At 43.7% G+C, this 16,427-nt stretch overlaps 1 protein-coding gene across 1 annotated transcript in view; it reads left to right on the top strand.

Moving 5' to 3' along the window:
- SPEN (spen family transcriptional repressor) overlaps nt 1–16,427 on the top strand; it is a 51,125-nt gene that overhangs the window by 5,690 nt on the left and 29,008 nt on the right. Inside the window, 2 exon segments of the mRNA XM_063317357.1 lie at nt 6,366–6,683; nt 9,784–10,260. Of these exon segments, the coding sequence (XP_063173427.1) occupies nt 6,366–6,683; nt 9,784–10,260 (795 nt within the window).

Genomic DNA, 16,427 nt, shown 5'->3' with positions numbered 1-16,427 from the left:
CTGTGTGGAAGAACATTTGCAGCACACAGCATTCTTTGCGCTCTGAAAGCATTCTATAAATAACGCTGCAAAAAGATAAAAGCCACAGCTCAATCAAACCTAGAAAGTTTCTGTTAACTGGTAAAATGTCATCTAAGGTATTTTGTTCCTTCTTTAAATGGCTTAATGAAAAGGACTGTGGCCACAATTCAGTGGCCTGCTTCTGAATTCTCACACTGATAATCCTTCCCAGCTCTTTTTGATACTGTATAGTCATATCAAGTTCACTTCTTTATTTTCACTGCATCTATATTTGTTTTTTTCTCATGGGTCTCAAGATTATTTCCTCACAATTCTCATAGTAACTCTAATGGGCTGGGAAATAGTGATTGGACCAAAATAATCTACTATGCTTCATGGTCACATGTGACTCTAGTTTGGGTCTTCCTCATCCCAATCAGCTTCATTATACATTATTAGGCTTTTTACAATATGCTCCGTTACCTGTTTTGCAAGCGGCTTGGCTATTTGAGAAAGGCATTCATTAAAAGACAATCTTTCCAAAATAAGTCTTAGGCACAAGTTCTGCTCAGTTGAATGGGATGTAGGTTCTAACCATTGGACTAAGATTCTGGCTTTAGACATTACTGTGTTTTAATGCTTATTAGCTCCAGGGGTCTTAGCTGGCTTGTGTGAATCTGGGTATATCTAATAAGAGTTTAGAGAGTCAGCTAATCTAATCAAATCTTTATTACAGTCATAGACCAGCATAAAGTCTAAGAGTTCAGAAATACTTTAGAGCAGCCAGTCATTATGATCCTTAAATTGAATTATGAGCTTTGTTAAATGTAAACTTCGAGGAACACTAAATTTTTCCAGGAAGAAGAAATGTGATTTAGTCTGTATTAGTTTTTGGGCTGTTAAAATATATATGCTATTAAACGTAGCTAAAGCGATTTGGCATGCTCCAATTATTCTGAGGCATAGCTTCATCAGCCCCAAACAATATGCTTGATGGTTAGGGCTCATCTTTGCAAATGTTCCTATGTATTTCAGCCTGGGGCTCGATAGCTAATTGCAAGGGCTCATTTTGTGCCCAGCCGAAGACTGAGGAAGTCCACGTGCTTGAGACTGGATGGCGCTGGTCTAGGCCAGTCGCTGCCTGTGGCGTGCATATTTCGTTTTTTTTCTGTGGGTCCCCTTATGATCTCTGGTCAAGCGAGCTGTCTCTATTGTCCTGAGGCTTCACATTGTGTATTAAAATTAGTAATTAGGTGTGGCTTGCAGTGGTGCCATGGACAGAGGCAGGTTGGCATGTCCACGATCAGAAGGCCTTCCACCATGCCATGTTTACTCTATTACACATTCCTTAGATTTTAAGGTGCTTCTAGACTCTTGAGTTTGGAACCCTTTTTTCTTTAATGCACAAAGGCAGGGCCTTTTGATTTGCTACTATAAGTTTATGGTTCCAAATGTATGATTACTTGTCCATTCATGGTGTCTGAGGCTTAAAAAATGATGTGGTTCCCTGGGACTTCCATTGTGGTTTGTGGGCAGCCGAGCTGACCAATCAAGACCTTGAAAGTAGCAACAGACTTTTGGCTTCATAATCAATTCTGAAGAAGCTGCTTTGGAAGGAACTTGTCTATGGAATTAAATCCACAATCTGGGCAACCATATGCTTGCCTTTGACCTACGCAGTGTTACCGAATTCTCTTGCTCCTGGGAGCAGTGTTAATCCACATTAGATGCTGAGCCACCTCAGTATGAGTGGAAGTTGTTTTTTGCGGCTGCCATCTTTGTTTTCCTGTAATATTGATTTTCAATACCTGTATGGTTGGGAGGGGATAGAAAGCTAAAAGAAATGTCTGTTTTTATTTCCTCTACCTCCAGTTTTGGGGTGCCTAAAAATTTAGCACGTAAATTTCGAATGAAGAACCAGACAGTCCTCAGGGACAGCATACCATGGGAACCATCAAAGCAGATTATTGGAACTTCTTTTTGAAGCATTTCCTCCTTTACTGTTACTAGAGTAAAATCCTCACACTAGCATTTTTGGCACAAGGATCACTTCCAGACAATAGCACCCAACTGTGCAAATGTCTGCTACATGTACTTTTCCCTTTAGGAACAGTTGGCTAGCTGTGGAAGAAGGCATTTACCACAGTTGCCAAAAGATAGTGAGAGCCTGGGTATGGGTGGTGACAAAATTTGATTGATTGATAGATAGATAGATAGATAGATAGATAGATAAAATATGGATGGAGGTGGAACTGGAGAACTGGAAATTAATATTTAGGTCTCCTAAAGCAAGCTGTTTTATGTCTGTCATGTCAGCATTGCATCTAACTAGATTTACCATCTCATGGTGTGAACTGTGTGGCATTGGGATTTTCCCTTGTTTATATGAGCTCCTTGTCTGACATAGGAAGTTAAGAAAACCAGGTTTATTTCTAGCCCCTTCCCTTAGACAAGGAGGAAGGCGCAGGAATGTTTTAGTGTGGCCAATACTAGAATATCTAGCCATGTGCAAGTAGATTAAGTTACAACAGCCAGAATTTTTTTCCTGCTTCCTTCATATCACTATGTGAGTTTGTTTGTCTAGACTAGCGCATAGACATATGTATTGACACTGCAGGCTTGGTATAGTTTTAATTTATTTAATATGCATATTGTTAAATGTTACCTGCATGTATCTGTAGGAAAGGGCAGTGCAGAAAATCAGAGCGCTTCCTTTGACTGAGCTCTGCTGACACGGGCAAAAGAGTGCTATAGTCCCATGAGGTTTGGAGCCTTGCAAACCCTTTGTGTAATCACAGAAATACAGTTTACAGTGAACAGGACGGTCTGGCTATCACTCACAATAGTGTCTGTGACCTTTTGTGTGAGAGGCAGCACGTTTCTGACTGGTTGCTGGGACATGAGCAGCTTCTTACGGGGGGATTTCTTAGAGGCTCCCGGCTGCCCACTACAGGATTAGAAGACTGGGCTGGAGAGGCCTTTGGGCGCCTCTTAGAATGCAGCTGTAACAGCTGGCAAGTGCCCACCGCATTCCCAAGCCCCATACTCTTCTCCGTCCCCTCTAAACAGGGGAATTGCCCTTTTTCTAAACAGGAACAATCTGTAATTATTGTTGGATCATACAAAGTGTGACAGTAATTCCTGGCAGACATTTTCTTTGGGTCTCCCAGTTTTTCCACTTAGCAGAATCTTGACTCAGAATGAGACGGCAGCTGTAGAGTAACGATGAAGTCAGTGGCTTAACTGAGCCCGGAAGACTACCCGCTGGCCAGGGCCCACGGTGAAGGAAGAAATGCCCACATTGGGGCTGTGACCCTCCGGCCCCCATGGCCTGCTCCAGTTGAAGAAACATGTCGTGTTTAAGTCAGGAACGATGCTGAAAAAGTACTGTAGCCCAAGGAACGTGGCTGTTGTGGCTGAGCCATTTGAGAAGCAGCACCGAGTTCTAGGCTGAGGCTCCTGTCTTCACCCCAACGGGTGGAGTACTGAAGGTGCGCTTTGAAACCTGAGGTGCAGCGCTTAATGCAGAGACGAGATCTGCATGCTGCCTCTGCATCGCAAGGGATCGTTCTTGGAGAAGTGTCTCCCTTCAGTGCTGGTGGAAAGCAAAACCACCTTGTCAACACGCTGCAAGTTATGTATTGATTCGTATGAATTATGCAAGCTGGAAAAGCTTTAGAAACCTCCCAGAAAAGCTTTACGTGTGTCTTTGTGTATCAGGACCTTTTGAGCCGACGTTTGCCAGCCCCCGCTTCCTCCGGTGTTTGTTCTGTGTGCTGGCAGTTGGGAAAGAGCCGCCTTCTCGGAAAGGCTGACGTTGGTGCAGAGATAGGGGAGGCACGCACCACAAGGGCTGCCCTCTTTTTGACGGCTCTCGTCCTTCCCAGCCGGCCACTTTCGGGACAAAGGTGAAGGTAGTAAAGAGTGTGTGTTGCTCTTTGCAGGTCTTACGTTGCAGGTCTGGTAAACACCACCCTAAAAACGTGACTGGTTCCTCTCCCATCCTCCAGCCCTTCGTAGGTGCCCCCCCTGCTGGGCATTGATCCCACATGGTGCAGCATTGCGGGTCTTTCCCCCTCCCCTCCGGAGTGGGTAGCTGAAGCAACCCAGCTGCCCCCCCCAGCAGCAACCGCCAACACAGGAGCAGTTTGGAGAACAGCCAGGGGGTGGGGCTGGGGCTGGGGCCGGATCGCCAGGCAGATTAGCCTTCACAGTGGCGGCTAAAGGATGTGTGCGTTAGAAGCACAGACGACACGAGGGCGGAGATTGTAAGAATATTCTTGCCGCCTGCTGCCTTCCGTATCTTAGTATTTAGAAAGGAGGCACTGAGAGATGTGGTTGGGTCCATCGTCTCCTTCAAAAGCAACATTTATTCTTATTCCAGCTGCTGCTTACAGGAGTAAATTATCTGAGCCAAATTCTTGCATACCCTCAAGTGTTCTGGCGTGGGTAAATGAGTGTTGAGCCGTCTGCCTTGGAACCGAAGTCTGGCAGCCGCTTCACCAGCACTGTTTTGCTCTTGCACGGTTTGGAGAAATCTTGACTCCCCATCACGTCCCTTGGAGTTGTGTCCACATCATTTCTAAGCTAGCCATCCCCAGCCAGGTTCCTCCCTAGATACGTTGGACTACAGGTTCCATACTCCAGAAGCTGCGTAGCTGTTGCTCTGTTCCCTGCCGCTTACCAACGGACGCTGCCGTTCCGAACGGAATCACGGTCTGAGCTGTGATTAGAGATGCTCTCCGCCGTCTCCAGGTTACCTGCTTTTGCTGTCACTGCCGATGCAGACACCAGGCGGTGAACCACAGAGGAGGCGGGTGTTGTGCCACTGAGCTGTCTGGCACTTTTGGCATCTTAGGCTGGCCTGCAGTAGACACCTCTTAACAAATAATGGATCGATCAGTTGTTAAAAAGCTAGGGCTGCTGTTTTTTGTGAAGAGCCACAGCCTCCCCCCTCCAATTGTCACTTTATGAGTGGCCCCACACCCCTGTGTAGTAGAAACACAAAGTCCTCCTTCCTTGGCTTGTTCAGCACAATCTTGTTTCTGGGGATTTATCTTGTTAATGGTGCTGAATTTCACAGATCAGTGTTGGTGAATCTTACGCATTTCTTTGATGGTCACGCCTGAGGACAGAATAGCAATGAGAGGAATGTAGAAGGATAAATTCAAACCGGAATAGACCTAGATCATGCTGGTGTGGAATTCCATTTTCCAGCCTGGCCAGGCTTGAATGCTGGGCTGGTTGAATTGCTGAAGAAACCTCTGGGACTGAGGCTAGGCTCTTGACTCCGTCGCAGGTTGGCAGAATTACTAATCCTGGATCTTATATATCAAGACCAGGAGATACCTGTCTACCTATACAAAGTGCCAACGGTGTGATTAAAGATGCATAAGGACTGTCAGATGAATGGGATGGTACTGGCTGTTTAATGAAAGGGATTTGTTAGTTTATTTTGCACATCTTTTTGATGTGTAAACATGAAACATTAATAGATGTGTGCATTTTTTAACAGAAATCCATTTCTTTTGATCAAGTAGTTTGGAAGGTCAGAGGCATTTGGTCAAACTGTTTGGATGATTTGAAAACTTTCTGTCTATCCAGAGAAACTTGCAAATGTCTCGCTTATTAATACCCAGCCTGCTTGGCTCGGATATACAGTATGAGCTAAATAAATTGCATTGGTTATTTTGTTGTTGCTGATGTCTACAACCACGAAAAGTTTGTCTCTGGAATTGCCAGATATTTTTCCAACCCTGGCTTAAACAGCAGCTCCCAACGTTATTTAGACTGTAAACTTGTAGAACAGGCTTTATCCTTAGAACTGGGATTTCAGCATGAACAGGCATTGCATTCTATTAGACACTCACATCTTGAACAATAAGTAATGACTGTTCAACTGAGGACAGACAGGCAAATGAATACATTTAATAAATTAATTCTCCACTCAGATTCATCATTTCATCATTGATTGCTTTGAAATATATTTGAGCAATACAGCACTGCTGTTTCTTTTTAGAAAGTGCTTTAGCACTAAGAGAAAAGCACTTATTCTATTGCAGATATTGGCAAAATCTAAGAGCAATCTGACGTTTTTGTATCCAGGCCTTTTTTCAAGGGAGGATATGATGAAGAAGGTGAAAGGAAACATCTTAGCAGGCTTAAAGCATGTATGTACATTCCAATAGAATAGTCTTTTGGCTTTGTTTTAGGAGTCCAGGAAACTAACCTAGATCTGAAACACAGTTACTTATCTATTGAAATGAATGTTACCCGAGCTCTGAAATTTCCAGCTACTTAATGTGGTTTCTTAGCTGATTTTCTATGAGCTTTAATGTATGTGATTTTCTCTGTCTTTCTCCTAGATATGGACGTGTTGAAAGTGTCAAAATTCTCCCCAAAAGGGGATCGGAAGGTGGCGTGGCAGCCTTTGTGGATTTTGTGGACATTAAGAGTGCGCAGAAGGCACACAATTCTGTCAACAAAATGGGAGATAGAGACCTTCGGACGGATTATAACGAACCAGGAACCATTCCTAGTGCTGCTCGGGGATTGGATGATACAGTTTCCATAGCATCTCGTAGTAGAGAGGTTTCTGGGTTCAGAGCTGGTGGTGGGCCCACGTATGGCCCACCACCATCACTTCATGCACGGGAAGGACGTTATGAGCGGAGACTTGATGGGTAAGTTCCAAGGTTTCACTAGGCAGGTATTTTGTAATTGATGTGGTGAGAAACAAACTCCTGTATAGGGCCCCCAGATGGATTTAAAATTTGGGGAATTATCTGCATTTCCTATTTTGGGTTGGAAACGGAAGTGATTCCCGTCCCAGTGGCTGGGATCTTGTGGATCTGTAGAAGATGTTTCCTGCAGCTGGTTGGAGACCCGACTGAGACGGAAGACGTCCTGGGCGAGCCTCGATTATGGAGCTGTTCTTCTAGAGCTTAATGATCCCCATTCTTGGATAACCTTAAAGCCTTATTTGGATGTATCCTTATTATCAAATGGAGTTACTTTATTACTGCAAATCTCAAAACCCAGGATGGAGTATCTTCAGCATTATAGGACCTACACAATCCCTTGGCAAAGCTTCGCATTTAGTTTTTCAGGGTTGTGCTGGTTTACATAGCCTGTGCATAAAATTGGATTGGTATCAAAATTTTCTAGTAGACTTATAAAAACGCTGCATCGTCTTGGATTCTACAGTCTCTAGCCATGGGAATACATACATCGAAGACAGCAGAAGGCCGCTGTTGATGTTTCTTTCCCCTGTTGGATCTACGTCACTTCTGTCTATCTTGGGATTACTGTTCCTCATGGCAAACTGAACGAGATGGACACTGCTCAGCTTTGGAAATTACAGGCCATCTGTTGAGGTGCTGGAATGATGGCCGCTGCCTCAGATTTGGGCGATGGTTCAAGCCAAGATCCCAGTGGGCCAGGGGAGTGGATTACGTACCTAGTCTTGTTAAAAGCACACGTGCAGTCAGAGGCACTCTAGCTGTAAAGACATGGTGTTGATCAGCTTGTGGATACGTCACAGAAAACTGATTTGGCTGGATGGTTACAAAGTTGGGCAGAGGATGCCTGCTAGCCTGGGGAGAGGCATTCGTTCGTCCCCTGGTGCGTTTTCTGCCAGGTGATTGATCCAGACTTAGGGCGGCAGTCACACTCCTGTGGTGGATGTACTTAGAAGCGCTTGCTGTCTGAAGAATGAAGCTGGGGGTCGCCACAGAGCCCTTTTGCCAATCTGGGACTGCCGGCTTCGATTTTTTTCTTCTTGTCACTAGGATTTTTTTCTTGCTCGCTCATCTAAAATACCACTTTGACACCCTTGCCCATTAAGAAGGTGGATTACCCCTATAAGAGGGGCCAAATTGGGGAAGTTATGTTCACAATTCTCTCCCTAGATTTAATTGGGAATATAGGTCGTGTTTCCACACTTGGAAAAGGTTGGTATGTCCTGCCCTGTGTATATTAGCCCTCTCCTAACCCAAGTCAGTCCCTTTTTTCCACTAACTCCAGTAGTGATTAGTACTAATAGATAATCAGCATTGCTGTAGTCATTAGATTTTCAGCTTTGCTAGTTGTTTGTCTGTCTTCTGTGTCCTAACAGATAAAGGGCTCTTATGCTATACATTAACCTTTCTAGAAACACTGCTTTTTTGTTACTCTATTGTATCAGCTTTCACTGATATAACGGACAGGGTGCAGGGTGCGTGTGGATTGTTGTTTCAAAAGGTGAGGGAAAGAGAGCTCTTTAAATAAATATTTATACACATCGAAACAATATCTGCTCTTATTTGCATGTGGCTGCAAGCGTTTGCGACACGTATTACGTGCCCGCCTTGCCGTTTTTGCCCTCTTGTGAGGCAGCTCTGACTTGCCAGAGAGGCAAGGATTCAGACAAGAGCCCTGATATGCACCCAGTGTCTCTATGTGGGAGGCGGCTGGCCTAATAATGCCTCCAGGACGCTCATGGCAGGAGCACAGAGCGGGCAGCTCAGGGAAGAACCCAGTTCGCCCTTAAGAGGGGGAGAAGGCGGGTCCATGAGTTCCGAGCTGAGAGTCAAAAGGAGAAGCTGTTCATACGTATACAGTACATTGGATACAGAGAACGGCATAATTCACTGCTAATTACTTTCCAGGGAAGATTGTTGGGAGTGAAAAGGGGAATGATTTGAATTCCTTCTTCCTTGAATGGATTTAGGAAACTCTGTAACTAACATAAGCATTGGCCTTATTACTCGATCTGTGCATGTTTGCTCTGATTTATTTCATCGGTTTCTGCTAGCCGTGTCCTACAAGATGGGCCATTCAGCGACCCTTCTAGATTAGAACCCTGAGCTGTTGGAACCCTTCTTGGCCCAGGGAGCTCACCCCGGTTCTGAGTTGTCTTAGCAACATAGACTTCCTTTTAGAGTTCTCAAGCATATGGCAGATTTTTTACAATAAACTGGGGATCCTGTATGTAAAATACAGAAATGACCCCAGTTTGCTTTATCTAATATTAAACTATCCCATCCGTTCTTTGTCCAAGGTGGTTTAAAAAATACCACTCTCTCACCAGTAAGCAGCCACATTATTTATTTTCTTTTAGGAGCTTAATGCCAATGACCTTTAGTTGGCTGTATCTTGACGTTATTACGTGGGTCAGCATATAACTGACTTTAGTTAAGCTGGTGTGTTGTCCTAGGACTCTTGGAATCAAAAATCACAAATCCATGTTTAAAAATAGATAAATCACTTTTTTCTAGGATTTTGTGGCTAATGCCAAAACCTTAATGACAGGTTTCTAGTGTAGTCATGGAGTGAAATGTGTTAATAGTTCTGTTTCGTTGTGCTCTTAGAAATAGATTTTAAACTGCTGAATTTAAATTATTTTGTAGAAGATCATTGGGACTGTGGTGCAGTTTTGTCCACAAAAGTTTGGTTCAGACTTACCCAAACCTGATGCCTTTCGGGTTCATTGGTCTTCCCCTCCCAAGATCCCTAGTCATTGTCCTGTGAGACGGGGATTATGGGGTGGAAATCTAGAACAGGAGGCATTGAGCTGGCTCAGTTTAAGCAATGGAATGGAATCTGTGCCAGACCTAAGTTGCATGTGAATGTGAGCGAGAAGTTGTGTAAAAGGACCAGGCTCGTTCATTTTGCTAAATAGAGCATCGTTAGCCTTGTGATGACTTGCAGTAATAGCCAGTGCTGCGTTAAATGTTTGCATGTTGTTGAGTCCTTGTTCTCCTCCTCTGACTGACATACATGTTTTCCCCCTCCTAAATGCAGGGCTTCAGATAACAGGGAGCGTGCTTATGAACCTAGTGCCTATGGACACCACGAACGGGGGACAGGAGGATTTGATCGCACAAGACATTACGATCAGGATTATTACAGAGATCCTCGGGAACGAACTTTACAACATGGACTCTATTACAGTTCTCGGAGCCGCAGCCCGAGCCGCTTTGATGCTCACGACCCTCGTTATGAACCTCGGGCTCGGGAGCAGTTTACTTTGCCCAGTGTGGTACATAGGGACATCTACCGGGATGACCTCACGAGGGAGGTACGAGGTAGAAGGCCAGAACGGAGTTACCAGCACAGCAGGAGCCGGTCACCCCATTCATCCCAGTCCAGGACCCAGTCTCCTCAGAGGCTGGCCAGCCAAGCGTCAAGACCCACCCGGTCACCCAGTGGAAGCGGTTCGAGGAGCCGGTCTTCAAGCAGCGATTCAATCAGCAGCAGCAGCAGTACCAGCAGTGACAGGTATAAGCATCCCTCTGCAGTCTTGTTGGTATGCTCTGGTTTGGGTCCCGATACCGATCCTGGAAGCACAGGTGCGTCAGCCGCAGCATTGTTCTGTGTCTCTGCTAGTCCTGGTGAAACAGACCAGCCCCCTCTGCTTGAGGCAGGGTTGCGCCTCTGGGGTGGACCCTTAGAAGCACACTGTGCCCAGAATACAGCAGCACCATCTGTTAAACGTGTACCTTTGAGTTACTCTGAGATGGAAGTTTCTTTGAGGCTTTTGTTTGTTTGTTTGTTTGTTTGTTTATGACAGGGTGCCATTGGAGGCACTTTGTAGAATCGGCCTGTGATTGTTTGATTTGGGATTGCTTTCTGCCCTTTCATTGACAATTCGGCACCAACTATTGTCTGAACTATTCAGCATCTTTTGTTTATGGAAGAGCCACGCTGCCTTTAGTATCAGAATGGAGTTTAGTAGACAGGTGAATTATGGGTTTTAAATTGTGGCTGTGGCTGCATAGCTTGCAGTAGTGAAATTGTCCCAGTAAAGCCAGTCTGTTATACTCTGTTTTGGTTAGTAGCAAAGAACTGTGGCACTGTGAAAGAAAGATAAACATAGGAATGTGTCACCCCATAGGTCCTTCCTAGTCGGACTGTAGAATTACACACAAGTCCCCTTAGGTTGGAAATGCTTGAATATTGCCATGTTCAGACGTGGGCAGTTTTTAAAGGAGGCAGATAGGAAGCTGCCATTGTGTAGTTGTACTGCATACCTCTCTAGCTGTGTTTTGTCTGAGAGCAGCAGCTCCCCAAGGTGTTTCAGCTCATTTGGCATTTATTCTGAGCATGAGCGCTTCCAGGGACTGATAGCCTTTTCCCCAGTCCAGACACTGTTTTTGACTCCTCCCTCCTGTTAGAATTAGCTTTGCCCTTTGGAAACTCTTTCTCTGTTTCAAAGGGAGGTTCGTAAACCTGCCATCAGCTTAGAGTAATGTCAGTAAATAGATGCTCTTTAGTACTCTGAAGTAAGCAATTGGCTAGCAGTCCTTGTGTGAAAGGGGAGGAATGCAGAGATTCTAGTTCTCACCTCCATTAGACTTTGGAATGTGGTTTAGGGCATGCCCACAAGGAGGAGTTCAGGCATTTCATATTTTCATAGCTTGTTTCCTTAAGTGTCATGTCAACACTTGAGGAAACATGCTAGAAAGACACATGAAAAAAAAAGGTTAATGTTGGGAGTGACCAGTGGAGAATTTTGCAAAGTTAAATCCTATATTGCAGTATCTTCTTCCTGCTTTCATGTTCTTTAAAATCTCCACTGCTGAGCTTGCTCTTGGGAGCTCATCCAAATTCAGCCAGTCCTCCTTAGGCTACTTCATATTTAAAAGCTGTTGAATCTGAAAAGATTTATGTAAACCTGAACCTTGAATGCTTGCTGTCCTGGAGGCAGGTGAATCTAGCTTTCCCTGAAAGTAATATAATTGATTCTGCTTTTTAAAGCTGTATGTCCAGTTTGAAACAAAAAGTATTATTGCAGAAGTTGCTAGAGAAAAAAATAGCATGACTAGACACTGAGGCTTTCGAAATTTGGCTTTTGAGGTTGAGTTCATTTGATTTCTGTGTCTTTCTTGTCATCCTCAACTCTCTGAGTGAAAGCAGGTACTGGCAAACTTAATTTTGTTACGTAACACTGGCCGTTTCCTCCTGCTGCCCCTTCCTTTCTTTCCAGCTCAGGAATTTGCCAGCAAAGGATGAATCATTGGCTTAGAACAGTATTTAGATGAGAGCTGTGTGTGTGTGTGTGTGTGTGTGTGTGGTTTCCTGGTTTGGGACAACAGCTTCAGAGTTCAGTCCCAGCAGAAGCAATTTCAGGTGATCTTGGTCCAGGGGAGGCAACTTTTCTGGAGCTGCAACAAGGATGGCATGGTGCAGAGCCCAGTTTCCCCATGGAGTGGGGAGGGGGTGTTGTCAGAGAGAGGAAAATAAATGGGTAAAATGGGTGATCAGTACTGGGTTCTTCCAGTCAGCTCAGCTACTCCTTTTTTCCTGAAGTGGTAACTTGGCATGTAGCGTGCTAAGTCCCACATGCAGTGACTGGCTACTATCCCCATTTTCACAGGTTGCACAGGCCTGTCTCCCATTTGATCTGAGCAATCCCCTCAAGCCAGGTTTTAAACAGTTCCCTCAGGACCCTATCCCATTCCATCCTTTCCTAATTGAACACAGATTTCCCCCTGCAGCCCTTTAGAGGAAGGCAGCTTTGTTTGCTATTTTCACAGAGCTCTCTGGGGGTGGGGAGGGGGCACAAGCTTCCTTAGGTCAGAAGCCTAGTGCTTAAATTGTGCATTTGTATTGGATGCAGAATTGGTGTTTTGGTTCATCTCTGGTTGTACTTGGAAAGCTGTCCTTTTGTAGAGACGCTTCTTTTGTCAATACATCTCGTGGTGTCTCTTCTGGGGCTGTTGAAGGCCCTTGTCTCAGGTTGTCCCTAGGTAACAGTAACAGAGTGTAGTGACAGGGAGCGTGACCGTCTTATCCCCATCACATCGACCCATCCCACCTGGGCATGCTACGGACCCCATCCGTGAGGGGATTCCCTCTGACGGGGTCCAGGAAACGGGCCTTCTCTGCAGTAGCTCCCGCCCTGTGGAGCATCCTTCCCCCAGAGGTGAGACAAGCCCCTCTGCCCCTGGACTTCCGCAGAAAGCTAAAGACTTGGTTTTGTCATCATGCCTGGAGCAGGCTGGGGAACAGCCATTCGTGGGGGTGGCTAGCGCCTTAGGACGATTTTTACTCACAGACTGAAATACAACTTTTAGCCATTGGGATTTTACTATATTTTATTACATTTTACTCTTATTGTATATTTATTATGATATTTATATTGATACTGTATTTTAACTCTCTTTTTGTAAACTGCCCCAAGTCCCTCCTTTTGGGGGGAGATGGGCAGTAATAAAAATTTGACAGATAGATAAGTAAATAAATAGTAACAGTAACAGCTTAGTAACAGGGAATGTGGCTGTCAGAGGTGTGTGTGAGAAAAAAGCAGTCTTCCCTTCCAAGGCTGCATATTCGGGTATTTTCTGTGTTTGGAAGGTAATTCACTACTCTACTTCCTATAGTAAATCTCACAGGGGAACAGAACTTCAATAAAACAGTTGACATAGAAACGTGGTATACAAAAATTGCCTTGGTAAAGACCCTGTTTCAGCTGTGTGTGTGAGAGAGAGGGAGGGAGGGAGGGAGGGAGGGAGAAGATGTCAAGATGAAGGCCAAGATGCATTGCAAAGCAGCATGCATGGAATTTATTTTATTTTATCCCTTCAACTTGTTTCTGGTGTGTCTTGCAAAATATGAGCAACTTAATAAAACAAATTTAATCAATGAACATGGAAGCCACTGTTCACACGCACCCCCCAGAATAAATCTGCGTGGATCTTAAGTTCTTCCTTTCAGACCCTATGGCTGTGCAAAAGAAGGCAAATGTGGCTTTAAGGCTTCATTGTTGATAAGCAAAGCGCTCTACGGTATATTCTGCAGGAGTTGCTGTGTCCAAATTGTGCAGGCAATGCAAGGGGTTCCTTATTTGTGTCTCCAGAACTAGTCTGAACTGGAATCCTCCAGCCAGATTTGGCTGCTTGCCACCTCCTATGAGGCTCTGAGTGAATTGGTCGTCCTCCCTCCCTCCCTCCCTCCCTGCCTGCCTGCCTGCCTGTTGTTGTTTGTTGTTGTTGTTTGTTGTTCCAAAGTAGGAGCCTCTGGGTGAGTGGGCAGAGAGTGTATGACCAGCAAGGATGCCTGGGCGGCCCTGGCAGAGGGAGGGGAGAGTGCTTGCTGATGCCCCTGTAGCTGAGAGGAATGTAATTGGGTTCTGATTTTTGAAAGTACACTACCAAAGTATATAGAAACCTGCCCAACTTACATTTTCAAAATAGCTTATATTCAGAATATTTCTATTTAAAGAAACCTGTCTTGGCAAACTGTGCATAATGGAGAACAACATCAATGAAATGTATTCAGGTCTACGTATATTAGGAGAAGATAGAAAAACTCTGTTAGATAAAGTTGCAAATCAAAATGGATACTGAGAGGGCTTTTCTTTTCTGTTTTTAACTACAGTTTAAATATGCCAGCAGATGGGAATATGGCTCCACCAACGTGTGAAATAAAATGAGTCAGATTTAGCTGATCTGGCTCTCTAAGTACCTCCTCTGTGATTTTACTACATATAGCAAGGACTAAAAATGTATTATCCTTTGTTCATCCTTTCTTAGAATTTTTGAATTTGCTAGTCCAAAGTAATCTATTTGAACAAAACCCCCAAACAGAAGTAAAAAATGTAGTTTGACTTGTTCAGACTACAGGTATCTGACTACACCTTTTGTCATTCTCTTTCATGGCCTTCAGCTTTTGCTAGGAGGCATATTTTGCCTGCGATATCATCCAGAAATATGACACTGTGCTGTTGGTAATTCTGGTGGCAGAACTTAAGGAAGGAAGGATGGGCCTTGTTTTACTGTATTTTGTACAAGCAGATATATTTATCTTTATCTTGAAATTAAAGAAGACAATTTTAACTTGAATGCTTGCCTGCCGGAAGCCTGCATTAATTGGGCCAGTCACACACACTCAGCCCTAGGAAGCAGGTAATGGCAAGCCAGTTCTGAAATCTTGCCAAGAAAACTGCAGGGATTAGTCAAGATTGACTCAAAGGCACCAAAAAAAAAAAAAAGGTGGGAACTGCAGATCGATGAGATGCTTGGTTGTCTAGAGCCTATTAAAAAATAGGTACCAGGTGACACTCTTTTTATTTTCCCAAGTCTTTAAAATACTGCTTGGTGTGTTTTAGATCTCAAAACAAATTGCTCTTTTGTTCACTTAGTTTTAGTGTTGTTTTTATATTGATTTTATGCTACTTCATATTGGTTTCTATGCTGATTGCTGCATTGGTTTTCCTTACTATATGGATTGCTTTTACTTTATTTGGTTTTTGATGCTGATTTTAAAGCTGTGGGAATCGCCCAAAGGACTGGGTCAATTGTTTGGACTGTATAAGTCAAAAATTGGTTTTAGTGCTCCTCTGTTATCCAGGACTGGGCAGTGCTGTTGTGATGCCCTTATTTAATGCATAAACAAATGTGGAGTGTGTGCAGGGTATTTCCTTTCATTGGGAGTTTGAATGTTTAAAATCAAGGCTATCCTTGGAGAACCCTTTCCAGCAGATCTCAGCTCAACCATTTCAGAGCATTTTCTCTCCAACCTTTTCCTATGAAAACTCAGATATCTAAAGGCGGTCTGATGATTTCCAGTGTTGTGTTTTAGCTTGCAGGCTTCTTTGAGACTCAGACCTTCTAATACATTTGTTCCACTTTTACCCCACTCTTTAAAGTCATCAATGAATAAACTCTGGAATAGTTAACCGCTTCTTAAAAATGTAAGATGGTGTTCAAAGTCTGAAGATTGTTACTGAAAGTTAACTTGTGTGGTGCAAGGTATATTGGAGGAGTTGTTGATACATTGTTGGTATTGTTGTTGGTATTATTCTCTTCTCAAAAAGCATTCAAAACAGTTTTGCTCATGGAGTGCACATCTTTCAAGTGATAAATAAGGTGCACTTACTAAAATTAAGAAATACATCCCACTGGTATAGGAAATAGCTTGGACTACATTAGTAGCCAGGATCTAAAGTAAAAGATTTGGTTCATACCACAGCATTCGCAAAACATGTTTTGCCTTCTGTTCATGCTCATTTGCCTCCATTCATCAGGACTTGAATAAAAGATGAATCTATAGGTATTCATTAATTTTACAGTGTTTATAGGTCACTAAGGACTAAACTTACATACTTTTACATAAGTTATAAGTTAAGCTTACATAAACATAAAAGTAAATAAAAGTAATCTGTTATTCATGGGGCAGTAAGTAAAATTATCACGATCTGGAAGTGTTCAGGAACGTGGATTAAGGATTTCTAGAGTACTTTGTAGCCTTGAATCCAAAGCAGCACCAATGATTTCATATATACACAAAATTTTAGTTCTGTTTCAGGCATAAAGCGACAAGTGAATGGCCAAAGTTATGGGTCATCTGGATAGGCCTGCAACTTTTCAGAAAAAAGGATCAGCAGCAGTTGGTGGGCTTTGGCTCTAGGCATTTTGGCTGTTTAAATCTTTCAGAGTGATTGA

The sequence above is a fragment of the Candoia aspera genome, chromosome 18, assembly GCF_035149785.1.
Source record: "Candoia aspera isolate rCanAsp1 chromosome 18, rCanAsp1.hap2, whole genome shotgun sequence".
Lineage (NCBI taxonomy): Eukaryota > Metazoa > Chordata > Lepidosauria > Squamata > Boidae > Candoia > Candoia aspera.
Note: the sequence above shows the minus strand (reverse complement) of the source record. Positions and strands in the feature narration are given on the sequence as shown.